At 45.7% G+C, this 17,035-nt stretch overlaps 1 protein-coding gene across 1 annotated transcript in view; it reads left to right on the top strand.

The window, feature by feature from the left end:
• The window catches only part of dnah7 (dynein, axonemal, heavy chain 7), a 102,357-nt gene that overhangs the window by 80,628 nt on the left and 4,694 nt on the right, over nt 1-17,035 (top strand). Inside the window, exons 55-64 of the mRNA XM_062456298.1 lie at nt 904-996; nt 2,042-2,218; nt 3,010-3,171; nt 4,679-4,879; nt 5,122-5,283; nt 6,155-6,340; nt 7,580-7,717; nt 13,666-13,896; nt 14,479-14,631; nt 16,509-16,686. Coding sequence (XP_062312282.1) covers nt 904-996; nt 2,042-2,218; nt 3,010-3,171; nt 4,679-4,879; nt 5,122-5,283; nt 6,155-6,340; nt 7,580-7,717; nt 13,666-13,896; nt 14,479-14,631; nt 16,509-16,686 — 1,681 coding nt within the window. The remainder of the gene's footprint in view (nt 1-903; nt 997-2,041; nt 2,219-3,009; nt 3,172-4,678; nt 4,880-5,121; nt 5,284-6,154; nt 6,341-7,579; nt 7,718-13,665; nt 13,897-14,478; nt 14,632-16,508; nt 16,687-17,035) is intronic.

Consider the following 17,035-nt stretch of genomic DNA (forward strand, 5'->3'; position numbering starts at 1 on the left):
ATTCATAGTAAAACATCAATCTACGGGGATAGACAGAGGAATTTTCCCCCTCCACAGTTCCCCAAGAAACAAGCATACCATCAAGCTTCTCTCCTAACCCATCCTCTCTTCCTTCCCTCTCCTCTCTCTCCCCCTTCCTCTCCCTCCCTCGGCGCATCACAGATTGGCTCTCGCTTAATTACATTGCTTTATCTCACTACAGGTCAATAAAGAACCCCCCCCCTCCCCCCTCCTAAAAACGGATGTGATGCCATGGCGCCTCCATTATCTCCCAGGATAACCTGATTACACCCAGCCGCCAGCCAGTCCCCCGCAGACCGCTTGCGTGCTGATGAATGGAAACGCTAGCCAAGTTTCCCTCGTTAAGGAGGGTATTAAAGGCAGGAATTTAGTCATCCGTACAGCCATTGGTAGATGGAGTCTCCCGTTGTTTGAACGTGAAAGGGCTCGAGGCGGATGCGTCAACAGGGATGTTACTGGGGCTCCGCTTGTGCTTCCCAGGGGGTACAGATGGTTGAGGAGTCTTACTAGGGTCGATGTGTAGCACATAAGCCAGAGAAGGAAGGGTGCATGAGATTGTTGCTGTTAGCATATGTGGAAGATGCTGGAAGAAATTGATTTAGGAACAACAATGAAATCTGTTTACAGTTTAGGTTGATGTGAATGATTGTTAATCATTCACAAAAAGAAGGGAAAGTGAGAAATATGTCTGTGTGAAAGATGTCTGTGTTTCAAGTTTCTAGGGTATTTTGTAACAAATACAGGTACACTGGGATTCTTTGGCCCTGCTCCTCTTGACAATCCCTAGTGTTTTATCTAAACCTCTAATAAATAATCTAACCTAGAAAAAATACTGTAACTCCTAACCTGAGCTACTATACTTCAACATTGTGTATCCTGCAGACCCCACACCACACCCCTTTCCCAGATGAGTGGCAGACCAACCTTGGACAGTTCCAGAAGATGTTGGTGATCCGCTGTCTCAGACCAGACAAGGTAGTGGAAAAAGTCAGGTGGTGGTGACAGTGGGCAGGTCGTTGGGGAGGGCAGGGAAAAAATCTAATTGATAAGGTGGGATGTTCCCAACAATTAAATTAACAGGGTGGGATGTTCCCAATACATTAAAGGCATGGGGGGAGACAACCGTAAGTGCAGGATGATCACAATTGAACAAATATCCATATGTATATTTATATGAAAAAGTAAAAGGACATATTTCTAAAATTAAAACAAAAAATTCATTAAATAAATTATGAAAATAAATTATGATGGAAAGTGCTCCAATGGTGGGTAATGAAATCATTATCCTAAAGTGCTAGGTTCAGTGTAAAGGCCGAAATATGCTTCTGCGTCTCCGTTTACGGATGGGCGGGCGCACGGATACGCACGGATACGGACGGATACACTTTGTTTATGGTTTTCCGTAGGCTGTGGGTGCTGAAAACAATTCAGAAGAAGATTAGGTGGCGCAGCGTTTTTTTGTAAGTCGTCGTCGAGTGTTTATTTACCTAGGTTATCGAGAAGTCGGAGCAAATTTACTAATTAGCCGTTTTATCAATAAAATAAGCACATTTTCAGCAACTACACTGCCCATTTCTTGTCACATTTTAATTCAGATGCTGATTTACATGTACTGTTTAGCTGAATTATGAATTCTAAAAACTTACAGCAATGGCGGTCAAAGGATTCTGTTCGTCCTGTTTATTACGGCAACCCCGCCCCTGACGCAAGCGGTTCTTAATACTGACCAATCACAGCCAAGGGGGTCTCCGTAGCTCTCCGTAGCTCTCTGAAATTACGACGGACAGTTAGAAAATTCAGGAGGTGCACGTCAAGGTGGCCGAGGCTGTCCGAGGGCTGACGGAGAGCTCGTAGAGGGCGTTCCACGGAGACAAGGGCGTTCCCATGTGTCCGTTTTTCGAAAAACGCAGAAGCATATATCGGCCTTTAGGGTTACAGTTAGGGTTCGTTGTTAGGGTTAGTTGTTAGGGTTAGGGTTGTCCTGCTGGTCACCCACCATTACCCTCCCCTCTGTCCCAAGGTTGTCCCCATGGTCCAGGAGTTTGTGGCGGGCAGCCTTGGCCGTCCCTTCATCGAGGCTCCGCCCTTCAACCTGGGCCAGGCGTTTGGGGACAGCCACTGCTGCGCCCCTCTCATCTTCATCCTCTCCCCCGGCTCAGACCCCATGGCCGCCCTGCTCAAGTTTGGTGACGAGCAGGTGCTGAGCTACTGCATCTCAAATTCACACCTAAATATACTTAAGCACATCCATCTTAAAAGTAGTTCATCATTACCTTGATTATTTTTTTCGCTGCATATAATTGAAAAGTGAAACGTACTTGCCCAAAACTGTTTGGTTAATATTTGAACCTGTGTGTGCGGTTTGGTGTGTGTGGGTGGGTTGGTGTGTGTGGGTGGGTTGGTGTGTGTGGGTGGGTTGGTGTGTGTGGGTGGGTTGGTGTGTGTGGGTGGGTTGGTGTGTGTGTGCGGTTTGGTGTGTGTGTGCGGTTTGGTGTGTGTGGGTGGGTTGGTGTGTGTGGGTGGGTTGGTGTGTGTGGGTGGGTTGGTGTGTGTGGGTGAGTTGGTGTGTGTGTGTGTGGATTGGTGTGTGTGTGTGTGTGCTTGTGTCTGTGTGTGTTGGTTTGGTGTGTGTGTGGTTTGTGTGTGCGTGTGGGGGTTTTGGTGTGTGTGTGTATGTGCTTGTGTGTGTGCGTGTGGGGGTTTTGGTGTGTGTGTGTATGTGCTTGTGTGTGTGCGTGTGTGGGTTTTGGTGTGTGTGTGTATGTGCTTGTGTGTGTGCGTGTGTGGGTTTTGGTGTGTGTGTGTATGTGCTTGTGTGTGTGCGTGTGTGGGTTTTGGTGTGTGTGTGTATGTGCTTGTGTGTGTGCGTGTGTGGGTTTTGGTGTGTGTGTGTATGTGCTTGTGTGTGTGCGTGTGTGGGTTTTGGTGTGTGTGTGTATGTGCTTGTGTGTGTGCGTGTGTGGGTTTTGGTGTGTTTGCCTTCCCCAGGGCTTCAGTGGCAGCAGGCTGACGTCTCTGTCTCTGGGCCAGGGCCAGGGCCCCATCGCCATGAGCATGATCCAGACCGGGGTGAAGGAGGGCAGCTGGGTGGTGCTGCAGAACTGCCACCTGGCCACCTCCTGGATGTCCACTCTGGAGAGGGTCTGCGAGGTACACTGCATGCTTTCATCAGTAGATACTGTCAGGTCCAGGGCTCGAAATTAACTTTTTGGCTTACCAGCCAAAATGGCTGGTAGATGAAAAAAATTACCAGCCAATAATATTTTTTACCGGCCAAAATTAAACCTGGCATTTGAGACGTACTCTGAAATTGTTTGACATAAACAACCTTTACCTATGATTTTAATATCATTGTAAATCACTCTCAGAATGGATTAAACAAAATCAACCAATTTTACTTTTTGAAATAATGTATTAATTCAGGGGGTTCCAGGGGCTTACTACTCCTCTTGCTCAATGTGAGATGGGTTGTCCTTGTCCATGAGGTTTGTTCTTTGCATCGGACTAGCTGGCTAAAAGAAGCATTCCCATATCTGTTAAAATGCCCTGCTTGACTTTTTTGGTGTAAAACTTTTGTTGTAGAATTGACCGAACTGTAAAATTATGAACTTGACATGTGACATGACGCGACCAAGAAAGAGACATGGCTGCCGCCTAGTAAAGACAATGCTGTCTATCTGGCGACGCACTCACTCAAATTTCAAGACTTTCGTGACCCAAATCAAAATTCTGATGTGACAGATCAATGGGGTATTGCTTTCTCTCTTAAATGCTACCATCCTCAACCTTTTTTGTCTTTTGAAATCTAACTACTTGTATTATCCGTGTCATTCTCTAGCTGTTATAAAGGCTATCTTCCCGGTTTTCTGCCACCTAGATGCACGCACAACTGTTCGTGTCGGCGTTGCACGCTTTTTTTAACCATGACTGGCGCGGAAGTCGGGAGCTGTACTCCGCAATTTAACTTGCCAAATGGCGGAACATTGGACACAATTTAGTCGCCAGCCCAAAAATCTACACGCCATTGGCGCTTGGCGGGTGCCAATTTCAAGCCCTGGTCAGGTCAACTTCCTCAACACAAGCCCTTATAGTGCAGATGTTGCAATCAGTATCATCTTAAAAATTACTCCTTTTAAATGTAAGTGTCATCATGTTAATGGTGTGAGAAGACCCTCAGAATTCTTACAACACAAAACCAACAAACCAAAATGGAACCTGATGCATAGCGTGATCAGTTCCTGTCCTTAGGGACACTCCTGTGATCAACCTGGGCAGCCCCAACACCCCCAGCAGTAACCTGTGATCAACCTGGGCAGCCTAACACCCCCAGCAGTAACCTGTGATCAACCTGGGCAGCCCTAACACCCCCAGCAGTAACCTGTGATCAACCTGGGCAGCCTAACACCCCCAGCAGTAACCTGTGATCAACCTGGGCAGCCCTAACACCCCCAGCAGTAACCTGTGATCAACCTGGGCAGCCCTAACACCCCCAGCAGTAACCTGTGATCAACCTGGGCAGCCCTAACACCCCCAGCAGTAACCTGTGATCAACCTGGGCAGCCCTAACACCCCCAGCAGTAACCTGTGATCAACCTGGGCAGCCCTAACACCCCCAGCAGTAAATGTTTCTCCAGCACAGCCTCCTCTGTGTTCCCAGGAGCTCAACCCAGACTCCACACACCCGGACTTCCGCCTGTGGCTGACCAGCTACCCGGCCGCCTCCTTCCCTGTGGCCGTGCTGCAGAACGGGGTGAAGATGACCAATGAGGCGCCCAAGGGCCTTCGCGCCAACATCGCCCGCTCCTTCCTCATGGACCCCATCTCAGACCCAGAGTTCTTCTCAAGCAGCAGCAAGCCGGTCAGTGTGTGAACACGCGTGTGCATGTTATAGTATGCAGGCATTGGAACCGGAACCAAAACCTTTGTTGTGAACACAACTTAATACTTAGAAGCTTAGTGTTTGACCTCAAGTGCCTGTCAAACTGCATCCTGCTATGCTGAATATGTGAACGTGGTGCTTAGGGTGACACGTGGTGTAGTAAGTTAATTGGCTGGTATAAAGCTGTCACACACTGTTTAAGAAGCTGTGTTGTCTGTCAGGCTGTGTTTAAGAAGCTGCTGTATGGCCTGTGCTTCTTCCACGCCCTGACCCAAGAGAGGAGGAAGTTTGGTCCTATTGGGTGGAATATCCCCTACGAGTTCAACGAGACTGACCTCCGCATCTCTGTCCAGCAGCTGCACATGTTCTTAGAGCAGTATGAGGTACACACTGTATAGTAAAGATGTGTCCATCTCACTCTCTCCATCCCTCTCATTCTCACTCGATCTTTCTCTTTTTCTCTCTCTCTTCCTCTCTATGTATGTCACTTATTCCTGTCATTCTTTCTCTATATCTCTCACTTATTATTATTCTTTTATTTACCAACGCTGACCCAAGTTGAACACTGGATTTTGGTGTTTTAACACCCATTGACACCTGTTTCTATCTCCCTGTCTCTCTTTCTCTCTCTGTCTTTCTCCCTCTCTCTCTCTCTCTTTCAATCACACACCCTTACAAACCCCTGTATGGCAGCTTCTACACACACACACACACACTTTTTGACATTCACAAGGGCTGTCTCTCCACTCGAGAGTCCCTTTCATCAGCCAGATTCAAAACCCCTTGACATTTTCCAACCATGGAGACAGCCACTGTGCCTGTCTTCCTCCCTCCAAAACAAGGGGCAAAACAACTGATCAAGAGCATCTATGAATGCGTTGACATTTCCCTTTTGTAACCAAGATTCAGCTCCCACATTTGCAAGACAAATCTCTTCTACAAAATGCCACAGGCAGAGGTTTTCTCTCTCCTTCAACCTTTCTTTTGTCCTCGAGTCCAGATTAACATTCAAATGTATATTATTGTATTTATTGTGAGTCTATTATTGAATGACAAAAAGGTGTTTTGTCCAAGGCTCAACGTTCATTCACTTAATGACAGACAGACTGCATTCAATGTTGCTGCAGTAGTCTATATCATTTCAGGAGTGCTGTGTTTAATAACAATCGTAAACAAATTAAAATGGTGGTTTCTCTGATGTAAATGTCAGTCTGTTCTTAATGCACTACTTCCTGATGGCTCCCCTCCACACAGGAAGTGCCCTTTGAGGCCATCCACTACATGACAGGAGAGTGTAACTACGGAGGTCGAGTGACGGACGACTGGGACCGACGCACCCTGCGCACCATCCTGTCCATCTTCTACACCCCCAAGATCATCCAGGACCACGACTACAAGTTCGACCCCAGCGGCCTCTACTACGCACCCGCAGAGGGGGATGTAAGAGACCAGATCTAAAACTTGACAATCTGTCTTAGATAATGGCCCAAGTTTAAACATTTCCATCGTGTTTTAGACCTGTGAGATAAATAATTTCTTCAGTTTAGAACATTTGATTAGATTGTTGTTTTTGTTGAATGCCTTTAAATGTTGCATGGGTCAGTGTCTTTGTTCAGATTCACTCAGATTTTCATAAATGTTTTCGTAAATGTTATATTCCTTACATGTTTCTGTAAGGATTAAAGCTGCCCTACCTGCCTTGATGGCCATGAAGACCTGAACACATGTTCACATGTAACATTGATTCCCATTATTACATTAGCACAAATGTACCTCACTTATATCCATGATAGATTCATCATAACTTTCTTCATGATGCCTTGTCTCAAGGTTAAAGGTGAGACACATCAGTTAAAGAGGATCCAAGCTTAATGGAATGTGAATTAGAACTGTATAGAGTAGACTCAACCTTATAGTACCCAAGTACTACACATACTTCCTGGAAGGTTCAAACTACATTGATTTAAACATCACAAAAAGTCACGAATGTCACTTGATTTGACTGAACCAAAATCCAGCAGTTGCCCTTTCAAAGTAGAAAGAGGTCAATAGGTTTGACTTTCTTAAGTACGATGCACTTTCTGAGATATCTTTAAAAAGTCATTAGGGGATGAAACTTCTATAACAAGGCACAGCGGGCCTCTGTCAGTGTTGCCATTTCATTTATTTGCCAGCACTTGTATAATCTATGCACAATTTGATTTGGCATTTTCCCCACCTTGCTATGTTTTATTCATGAGCTTTGATTTACATAGTCATTATTATAAATGTCAGCAGTCACAGAAAAGGGCTTTATTACTAAACGTCTTTGTGCTGCGTTAAAATGTGCCCCCCATGGTGTTTATATAACACAGTGATCACACATCATGGTGTTTTGTGTCTTGGTTTCAGTATAACACATCATGGTGTTTTGTGTCTTGGTTGCAGTATAACACATCATGGTGTTTTGTGTCTTGGTTTCAGTATAACACATTATGGTGTTTTGTGTCTTGGTTGCAGTATAACACATCATGGTGTTTTGTGTCTTGGTTGCAGTATAACACATCATGGTGTTTTGTGTCTTGGTTGCAGTATAACACATCATGGTGTTTTGTGTCTTGGTTGCAGTATAACACATCATGGTGTTTTGTGTCTTGGTTGCAGTATAACACATCATGGTGTTTTGTGTCTTGGTTGCAGTATAACAGCTACATCGAGTACACCAAGGCCCTTCCTCTCAACCCGTCTCCGGAGATATTTGGTATGAACGCCAATGCTGACATCACCAAAGACCAAACAGAGACGCAGCTCCTCTTCGACAGTATCCTGCTCACACAGGTACCCTGCCTGCTACTGGGACCACCTCCACTGTGGTGTGCATTGATATTATATCAACAACTTGTATCCCAGTGTTTAATTTCGGCGAGGATGTTCTAAGGTTTCATTAGTTGTTTAGTGTCACCAGTTATGACATTTTGATCTCTTTGAGTGTGTCAGGATATGGAAAGGCATTTTAGTGAAGCAGGAATATTTACGTAACGTTTTGCCAGCTGTACATGGACCCTCAGTCATACCACAAACCAACAAGTAGTTTAGAACAACACGTTAAACAGATGTGTATTCCTAAGTGAGAATAACAGCCTTGCCAAAGGTCCCCGCCGCATACGGTCCTGACGTACACAATAAACCTGAGGCCACTGTCCCAAATGCTCAAATGAGTCCAACTCTCAAGCGCAAATTTCCAGGGATACTTCTACACACTCACAACACAGAAACGTAATATTCCCTATCTCTTAGGTTTCCAACCTGTTTTATCTGTATAGTATATATATAGCCAAACTTTCCATATTTTATTACTTCCCATTCCATGCAACATTGATTAGAGAAGGGGAAAAAACTCATAAATATTGATTCTGTTTGTACAGCATTATTTCAAAGAAAGAAAGAACATAAACTGAACTCACTTCTGTAGCCTATAGAAATAGGTGTGCTAGTTGTCTTACTAGACTAAGCTTTGATATGAAGTGAAACTGTCGCTGGCTTTGGTGAAAGTCATTGATCCTCCTCCATAGTGCCATGTTCTCTAGGGGGCTCAGGTTAGCTTCTCTCCAAACCCTCGTTTCTGAGGAGTAGCTCTGCATGAGGGCGCTCCGGTTCTAACCCTCCCTCTGCCTGAAGCATGCTACTTCTGCCAGGGGGAAGGCAGGGAGAGATTAAGATTTGACTAAAGCACTTTTGGCTTTACTGAACGTTTTCCAGACACAAGTGCATGGTTTTATGGGGGATTTATTTTTGAAAAGCTAAGAGTGTGCACACGCCTGCATACACACAACCACACACACCAACATGAAACACTCATACCAAAACAATAAAACATGTATTCATGGATGGAACATAGCAATACCCTCAGGCATGAAGAAAGACAGATAGACAGTTTCATGTAGAGGGAAGAGTGAACTATTCCTCTGAGGCATCGCTTCGTACAATTAGGAATCAGCAAAGCCTGGTGCTGATTCCTAGCGCTACTCTCACGAAGATTAATAATGTCTCCAGTCAACTGTGAACTTTATTAGCAGCTAATACGGGACCATTAGTCTAAATGACCAATAAACAGAGAGAAGCTTCACACGGAATGAAACTGCTATTTGTCATTCCTACTGTAACCCTGTGCCATTATCCAATGATTATTCATTACCACTGGCTTGTGACAGAGCAGTGAGTAGGTAAATATTGCAAATGAAGGAATCGTACATTAGAATGAATCATGTGAGTCGAGGGATATTTGTTTATTTGCTTCAAGCCTTACAAGTGGAATTTTGATAGTGTCCTTGTTTTTGCAGCTTATTTTACTGATTATTTGTGCGTGTGTGTTTGCAGGGAGAGTTAACAGTAAGTACATCACAGAGAGCGTTTCAGTAGCAGCAGGTCAGTAGAAGAAGGTCAGTAGCAGCAGGTCAGTAGCAGCAGGTAAGACATCAGGTCAGTAGCAGCAAGTCAGTAGCAGCAGGTAAGACAGCAGGTCAGTAGCAGCAGGTAAGACATCAGGTCAGTGGCAGCAGGTAAGACATCAGGTCAGTAGCAGCAAGTCAGTAGCAGCAGGTCAGTAGCAGCAAGTCAGTAGCAGCAGGTAAGACAGCAGGTCAGTGGCAGCAGGTAAGACATCAGGTCAGTAGCAGCAAGTCAGTAGCAGCAGGTAAGACAGCAGGTCAGTAGCAGCAGGTCAGTAGCAGCAGGTCAGTAGCAGCAGGTCAGTAGCAGCAGGTCAGTAACAGCAGGTCAGTAGCAGCAGGTCAGTAGCAGCAGGTCAGTAACAGCAGGTCAGTAGCAGCAGGTAAGACAGCAGGTCAGTAGCAGCAGGTCAGTAGCAGCAGGTCAGTAACAGCAGGTAAGACAGCAGGTCAGTAGCAGCAGGTAAGACAGCAGGTCAGTAGCAGCAGGTCAGTGGCAGCAGGTCTGTGGCAGCAGGTCAGTGGCAGCAGGTAAGACAGCAGGTCAGTAGCAGCAGGTAAGACAGCAGGTCAGTAGCAGCAGGTCAGTAGCAGCAGGTAAGACAGCAGGTCAGTGGCAGCAGGTAAGACAGCAGGTCAGTAGAAGCAGGTAAGACAGCAGGTCAGTGGCAGCAGGTAAGACAGCAGGTAAGACAGCAGGTCAGTGGCAGCAGGTAAGACAGCAGGTCAGTGGCAGCAGGTAAGACAGCAGGTCAGTAGAAGCAGGTAAGACAGCAGGTAAGACAGCAGGACAGTAGCAGCAGGTCAGTAGCAGAAGGTCAGTAGAAGCAAGTAAGACAGCAGGTAAGACAGCAGGTCAGTAGAAGCAGGTAAGACAGCAGGTCAGTAGCAGCAGGTAAGACAGCAGGTCAGTAGAAGCAGGTAAGACAGCAGGTAAGACAGCAGGTCAGTAGCAGCAGGTAAGACAGCAGGTAAGACAGCAGGTCAGTGGCAGCAGGTAAGACAGCAGGTCAGTAGAAGCAGGTAAGACAGCAGGTAAGACAGCAGGTAAGACAGCAGGACAGTAGCAGCAGGTCAGTAGAAGCAGGTAAGACAGCAGGACAGTAGCAGCAGGTCAGTAGCAGCAGGTAAGACAGCAGGTAAGACAGCAGGTCAGTAGCAGCAGGTAAGACAGCAGGTCAGTAGCAGAAGGTAAGACAGCAGGTCAGTAGAAGCAGGTAAGACAGCAGGTCAGTAGCAGCAGGTAAGACAGCAGGTAAGACAGCAGGTCAGTAGCAGCAGGTAAGACAGCAGGTAAGACAGCAGGTCAGTAGAAACAGGTAAGACAGCCTCAGTCTGGAGCCAGGCACCAGTAGGTAGAGATTATGGAAGAGGACAGGTGAGTTGTAGCAGGATGAATTGTGTTGAAAAATTGTCAAGAGATGATGAAAGTGATTGAAAGTTAGTTCCTGTCACTGTTGCAGAATATTAACATTAGGAATTGAAGACACCTTGAGCTTTCTGTAGTTAAAGTCAAGAAATGTGAGGCTGCACCAGTGGACAGTATTGTGTATATAGACAGTATAGTGTATACAGTATAATGGGTATATTAACAGTATAGACAGGACTGTGGATCATTAGATCTTTCTTTGATAACTAAATTGTACTTATATTGATCAACCACTCTGTGCAACAATCGATTTCTCTGGGTGTCTCTAGAAATGACCAGCCTCCATACACTGCGTGTATCACCCACTTGTTCCGGGAGTACAACTGTACTCAAGAAAGATTTGTTGGATCCGATGTTAGTTTATTTCCTCCAGGAACACAATGACACTTATTGAGGGACTTGTAGCACTTGTTGGTTAGTTGTAACTGATTTAACTACTTGCACTCGCTGTAAATTATATTATTGGGTGTGCTCAAGCCTTCGGCGAGAGCACAACCTTTGTTCTCTCACATATATATTATTATTATTATTTTTATTTCTTTTTGCCCCCCTAAAACTCAGTCAATATTTGGGCTACATAGACAACGTAGGTGTCAAAAGTTTCGTCTTGGTAGCGATTGAGTTGCTTCTATTGGAATTTACGTTCCGTTGCATGGTTTAGGCTGAAGTTAAGTTTTTGTGGCGAAAAGTGAAGCTAACGGTGGCTAATTTGCTAGCCACAGTCACTGACGTTACTAACGTCACTAACGTCACGAAAACACGCGTGACTACCTTTGGCAGAACATTCGTTTCACATCTGTTAACTTGGGGGATAGCTAGGCTAACTATAGCTTTACTGCAAGGCAGCTGCAGAAACGCCACAAGCAAAGAGGCCAGGGTGATAACTATTTACTCATTTTACTTTGTGATATGACACACAATTGTCATGTGTAATGTACAGTACAAGCTGATATTATTAAGGAAGTACATCTACTTTCGGAAACAGTAGTCTACTATTTCACTGAAGTATTAGCATCATGACATTAGCCTGTGTTGCCCGGGCAACACATACTAGTGGTCTATGATGTAGCGTTATCTGTTTTCAATCGTTAAAATAAACATTCCTCACATATACATTTTCGTTGTAGGGTTTATTCTGACATTAGTAAACGATTTGTTGGTGAAATTACCATTACCTGTGGTTTCAAACCAGTGTAGCTCACTGCAACGCTGTAGCTTATGTGAGACGCACTACAAAAACATCTACACTACACAGCTGTTTAGGAAATCAAACGGCGACAGAACATGTTCGGCACTCCCCTTACTTAAATCAAAAGTCTATCTAACTACTAACCTGAACTTCATTGCCACAGCCTAAACGTTGTCAATCTGTTCATGAAAATAATTAATTTCAGCTTAAACCGTACAACGGAACGTTAAATCCAATTCAACCAACGCAATCGCTACCAAGACGAACACAGCAGTAGTCTAGTACTGTACCGTAGTAGTACAATTTACCGGGGCAGCTTCTCCACACAGGGCTATATCGCATTTTGCGTTGTTACTGACAATGATCGCTACCAGTGAGCTTTTTATGAATGAGCGATTTTCCACTAAATAAATGTCAAGCTTATTTACGTTTAGGGGGGCATATTTTCAGTTAGCAGATGGTACTGTTTGAATCGCGATTCCATCTTCTACTGCCGGGTAACGTCGTAGAATAATCTTCAAAGGGGGTTCTTTATTAATGAATGAATGCAATGAGTAGGCTACATGCCTGAAAATATCATGAGAAGGGAAAAACTTTAAATGACGTTTAAATCATAGAGATTAGGTCAATTTTTACACCGGTCTGCCCAATTTATTCGTTTTGTTTCAACGATGAGGCTGCCTCTTGCAGGGGAAATGAGAAGACATCTATTTCATTCTACACTTCACTCGTATTTTCAGTTGTAAATGAGCAGCAAAAAAAAAATGCTTTTAAATCTATGTCATCTTTATAAATAATAAGTATGCATTTTTATATAAAATATACAGAAATATCAGTTGTAAAAATGTCATTCAAAAACGGACCCCTGTGCAACCGACGCAAGCAAGCACACCCTACAATTTCCCCAGAAATTGTACCCTCTCTAGTTGTTGCTTGCTTTCCTACAGGTACACTCTTGTGTTTCTTCCCATTGGCACTTATTTACTTATCACAATGTATGCTTCATGTTTTGGCTACCCGCAATGTTTTTGGGGCTATCTCGTTGTCTATGCACTTTTGTAAATCTCTCTTGGAAGTCGCTTTGGATAAAAGCATCTGCTAAATGAATAAATGTAAATGTGCTCATGTACTGTCTCCCCACTACCCTCTCTCTACCCTCTATCCTCTCTCTGTACCCTCTCTCTACCCTCTCTCTGTACCCTCTCTATCTTCTATCCTCTCTCTGTACCCTCTATCCTCTCTCTGTACCCTCTCTACCCTCTATCCTCTCTCTGTACCCTCTCTCTGTACCCTCTATCCTCTCTCTGTACCCTCTCTCTAACCTCTATCCTCTCTCTGTACCCTCTCTACCCTCTATCCTCTCTCTGTACCCTCTCTCTGTACCCTCTATCCTCTCTCTGTACCCTCTCTCTACCCTCTATCCTTTCTCTGTACCCTCTCTCTACCCTCTATCCTCTCTCTCTACCCTCTATCCTTTCTCTGTACCCTCTCTCTACCCTCTATCCTTTCTCTGTACCCTCTCTACCCTCTATCCTCTCTCTGTACCCTCTCTCTACCCTCTATCCTCTCTCTGTACCCTCTCTCTGTACCCTCTCTCTACCCTCTATCCTCTCTCTGTACCCTCTCTCTGTACCCTCTATCCTCTCTCTACCCTCTATCCTCTCTCTGTACCCTCTCTGTACCCTCTATCTACCCTCTCTCTACCCTCTAACACCACCAGTCGCGCTCCTCCGGGGGCGACGCCAAGTCGTCAGACGACATGGTGTATGACGTGGCAGCAGATGTCCTGAGCAAGCTGCCTCCAGACTTCGACATTGAGGCGTCCCTGCGGAGGTTCCCCACCAGCTACAGCCAGAGCATGAACACGGTGCTGGTGCAGGAGATGGGACGCTTCAACAACCTTCTGAGAGTCATCCGGGACTCCTGCATCAACATTCAGAAGGCCATCAAGGTACACAGGCCACATGGCCTCTGGAGATACTTTGTCATTACTTTTGAGTCTTTTTACACTTACATTTACATTTAGTCATTTAGCAGACGCTCTTATCCAGAGCGACTTACAGTAAGTACAGGGACATTCCCCCCGAGGCAAGTAGGGTGAAGTGTCTTGCCCAAGGACACAGCGTCAGTTGGCATGACCGGGAATCGAACTGGCAACCTTCGGATTACTAGCCCGATTCCCTCACCGCTCAGCCTCCCTGACACTTTGGTGTTCTGGTAGTAGCTAGACAGTTGAGTGACCCCTTCAGCTCCCCCAGCAGAGCCCCCTTCAGCTCCCCCAGCAGAGCCCCCTTCAGCTCCCCCAGTAGAGCCCCCTTCAGCTCCCCCAGCAAAGCCCCCTTCAGCTCCCCCAGCAGAGCCCCCTTCAGCTCCCCCAGCAGAGCCCCCTTCAGCTCCCCCAGCAGAGCCCCCTTCAGCTCCCCCAGCAGAGCCCCCTTCAGTTCCCCCAGCAGAGCCCCCTTCAGCCCAATAAATGTAGAGTATTGTATTCCTGACTTTGTCTTTCCATGTGTGTGTGTGTGTGTGTGTGTAGGGCCTAGTGGTGATGTCTGCAGAGCTGGAGGAGGTGGTAAACAGCATTCTGAAGGGCCGTATACCTGGGATGTGGATGAAAAGGTCATATCCCAGCCTGAAACCATTGGGCAGCTACGTTAACGATTTCTTAGACAGGCTTAAATTCCTCCAGGTATGTCTGTCCAAGCCCATAGCATACACACACACCTTCAAAGGTATATACTAAAGATATGGTATGTATGTGGTAGGCCAACTTGTAGCATGAATAGATATTGATTCTAGGCCACATGGTTTATTTCCATATTGTTTCACATTACACTTCTTAACATTGCACAAAAATGCAAGTGTTTCTAGGGCTGAGTTACACTGGTGGAACCAAGCTACAGTTTCAGACAGGTCTGCACAGGAGTATTTCAACACTTTTTCATTAAAACGAATCCCCTCGCGTAGACAGCCAAAGAAATGTGAACAAGCTCTCTTCGATATCCACCATTAGCGGACTCTGAAAGAGACGCATTGAGCAAATAGGGTACTTTCCCCATCTTCTCAAATGACCCCTCGTATGAGTTCGCAGTCTGCTAGTTTCGCTAATGACTAGCTCCTTCTCTCTGCTCTGCTCCTTGGATGGTGTGTGTGTGTGTGTGTGTGGGGGTGCTCACCAGGACACACACACACACACCTGGTGCTCACCAGGACTTTACTGTTCACTCAAGTGGAGATGGGGACTGATCGGTCTGGTTCTTATTACACCACAGGATCAACTGTACATGAAACCCTGCATGTAGACCCTGGCTGGCTAGGGGAGAACCATCATGAGATACATCATGAGCTGGTCATCTGACCGCTGTGTCTGGCACGCAGACACACTCTGGAGTCTATTCTCTCTCTCTCTCTCTCTCTCTCTCTCTCTCTCTCTCTCTCTCTCTCTCTCTCTCTCTCTCTCTCTCTCTCTCTCTCTCTCTCTCTCTCTCTCTCTCTCTCTCTCTCTCTCACTCACTCACTCATACACACACTTAGTGAAATTGTTGAAGGTTAAAGCAGTTGGCTGTCAGTGCTCTGGTGAGAGCTGAGGTCGGGTGGCATCTTCATAGGGTGTCCCAAACACACACGGCTGATGGGGCGACCTATTTACACCCTCACACACCACGGGCGCTAAACAATGCCTTCCTATTGCTGCTTCTCACACTTGTCTAACATTGCTGTCTCATACTAACTCTATCTAGTGCTCTGCTGCAGCCTGCACCTCTGGTTCACAGGCAGGGGAATGATGGGCCTGACACAGCTCTCTGTGTTAGATCATTTAAAGTCCCCCAACAGTGATTTTTTTATTTTACGCAAAAATGCTCAGCCACTGATACGCAGATTTTCTATACATGTGTGAGGTTGTCTCTTGCTGTGGTCAAGAGGTCACGGAGCAGGCCTTGGACAATACACATATAGATCAAGGAATGTGCTCTGGTCAACTTAGGTTAAGTGCAAGATGCAGAGAATAGTACAAGCAATGATTGATGACCGCATCACCTGTGTGTTGTTTCTTCTGTGCATCAAGTTGTGGAATGAGTACCGTTTAAGGAGATGTTGTGGTGGTAACTATATTTGTATAGTCCAGCCATATATAAAGGACTTCTGAGAGACATGTTTTCTCACTCATGCTAGCCACTCTGTTGTGGATTGGTGGCATGATCCGACGTTGAGCTAATAAAACCGAGTCAACCCTTTTTATAATTGTCGTGACTCTTTCCGGCCTGCCTGCTGAGAGATCTCATCCTTACAGCCACTCCTCACTGACATGACCACTGCAGATAAATCCAAGGTTGTTGGCATGAGAGGCCGATGTAGCATGAGGCAGATGTCTTTAAAATCCAACCATTTTGGCAGCATTGTGGGATTTGGGGGTAAATAGTGTAGCCTTAGGCCGGTTACTAACAAGTCCACTTTCGCTTTGCACTGGAGCTTCTGGGTTGTCCATGAAATCCTTAAATGGCTAAACCAATACCAGATTCTGGTAAAAAAAACATTTTCTACTTTTCTATGTTTCTTTTTTTCCAGGACTGGTATGACGAGGGAACGCCAGCCGTCTTCTGGATGTCTGGTTTCTTCTTCACCCAGGCCTTCCTGACGGGCGGCCAACAGAACTATGCTCGCAAACACACCATACCCATCGACCTGCTCGGCTTCGACTTCCAGGTGCTGGACGACAAAGAGTACCCTAACCCCCCTGATGATGGTGAGAGAGATAGTAGATCTAGTTTGGCTGGGATAGTAGATCTAGTTTGGCTGGGATAGTAGATCTAGTTTGGCTGGGATAGTAGATCTAGTTTGGCTGGGATAGTAGATCTAGTTTGGCTGGGATAGTAGATCTAGTTTGGCTGGGATAGTAGATCTAGTTTGGCTGGGATAGTAGATCTAGTTTGGCTGGGATAGTAGATCTAGTTTGGCTGGGATAGTAGATCTAGTTTGGCTGGGATAGTAGATCTAGTTTGGCTGGGATAGTAGATCTAGTTTGGCTGGGATAGTAGATCTAGTTTGGCTGGGATAGTAGATCTAGTTTGGCTGGGATAGTAGATCTAGTTTGG

Source organism: Osmerus eperlanus, chromosome 3 (genome assembly GCF_963692335.1).
Source record: "Osmerus eperlanus chromosome 3, fOsmEpe2.1, whole genome shotgun sequence".
NCBI classification, from domain to species: domain Eukaryota; kingdom Metazoa; phylum Chordata; class Actinopteri; order Osmeriformes; family Osmeridae; genus Osmerus; species Osmerus eperlanus.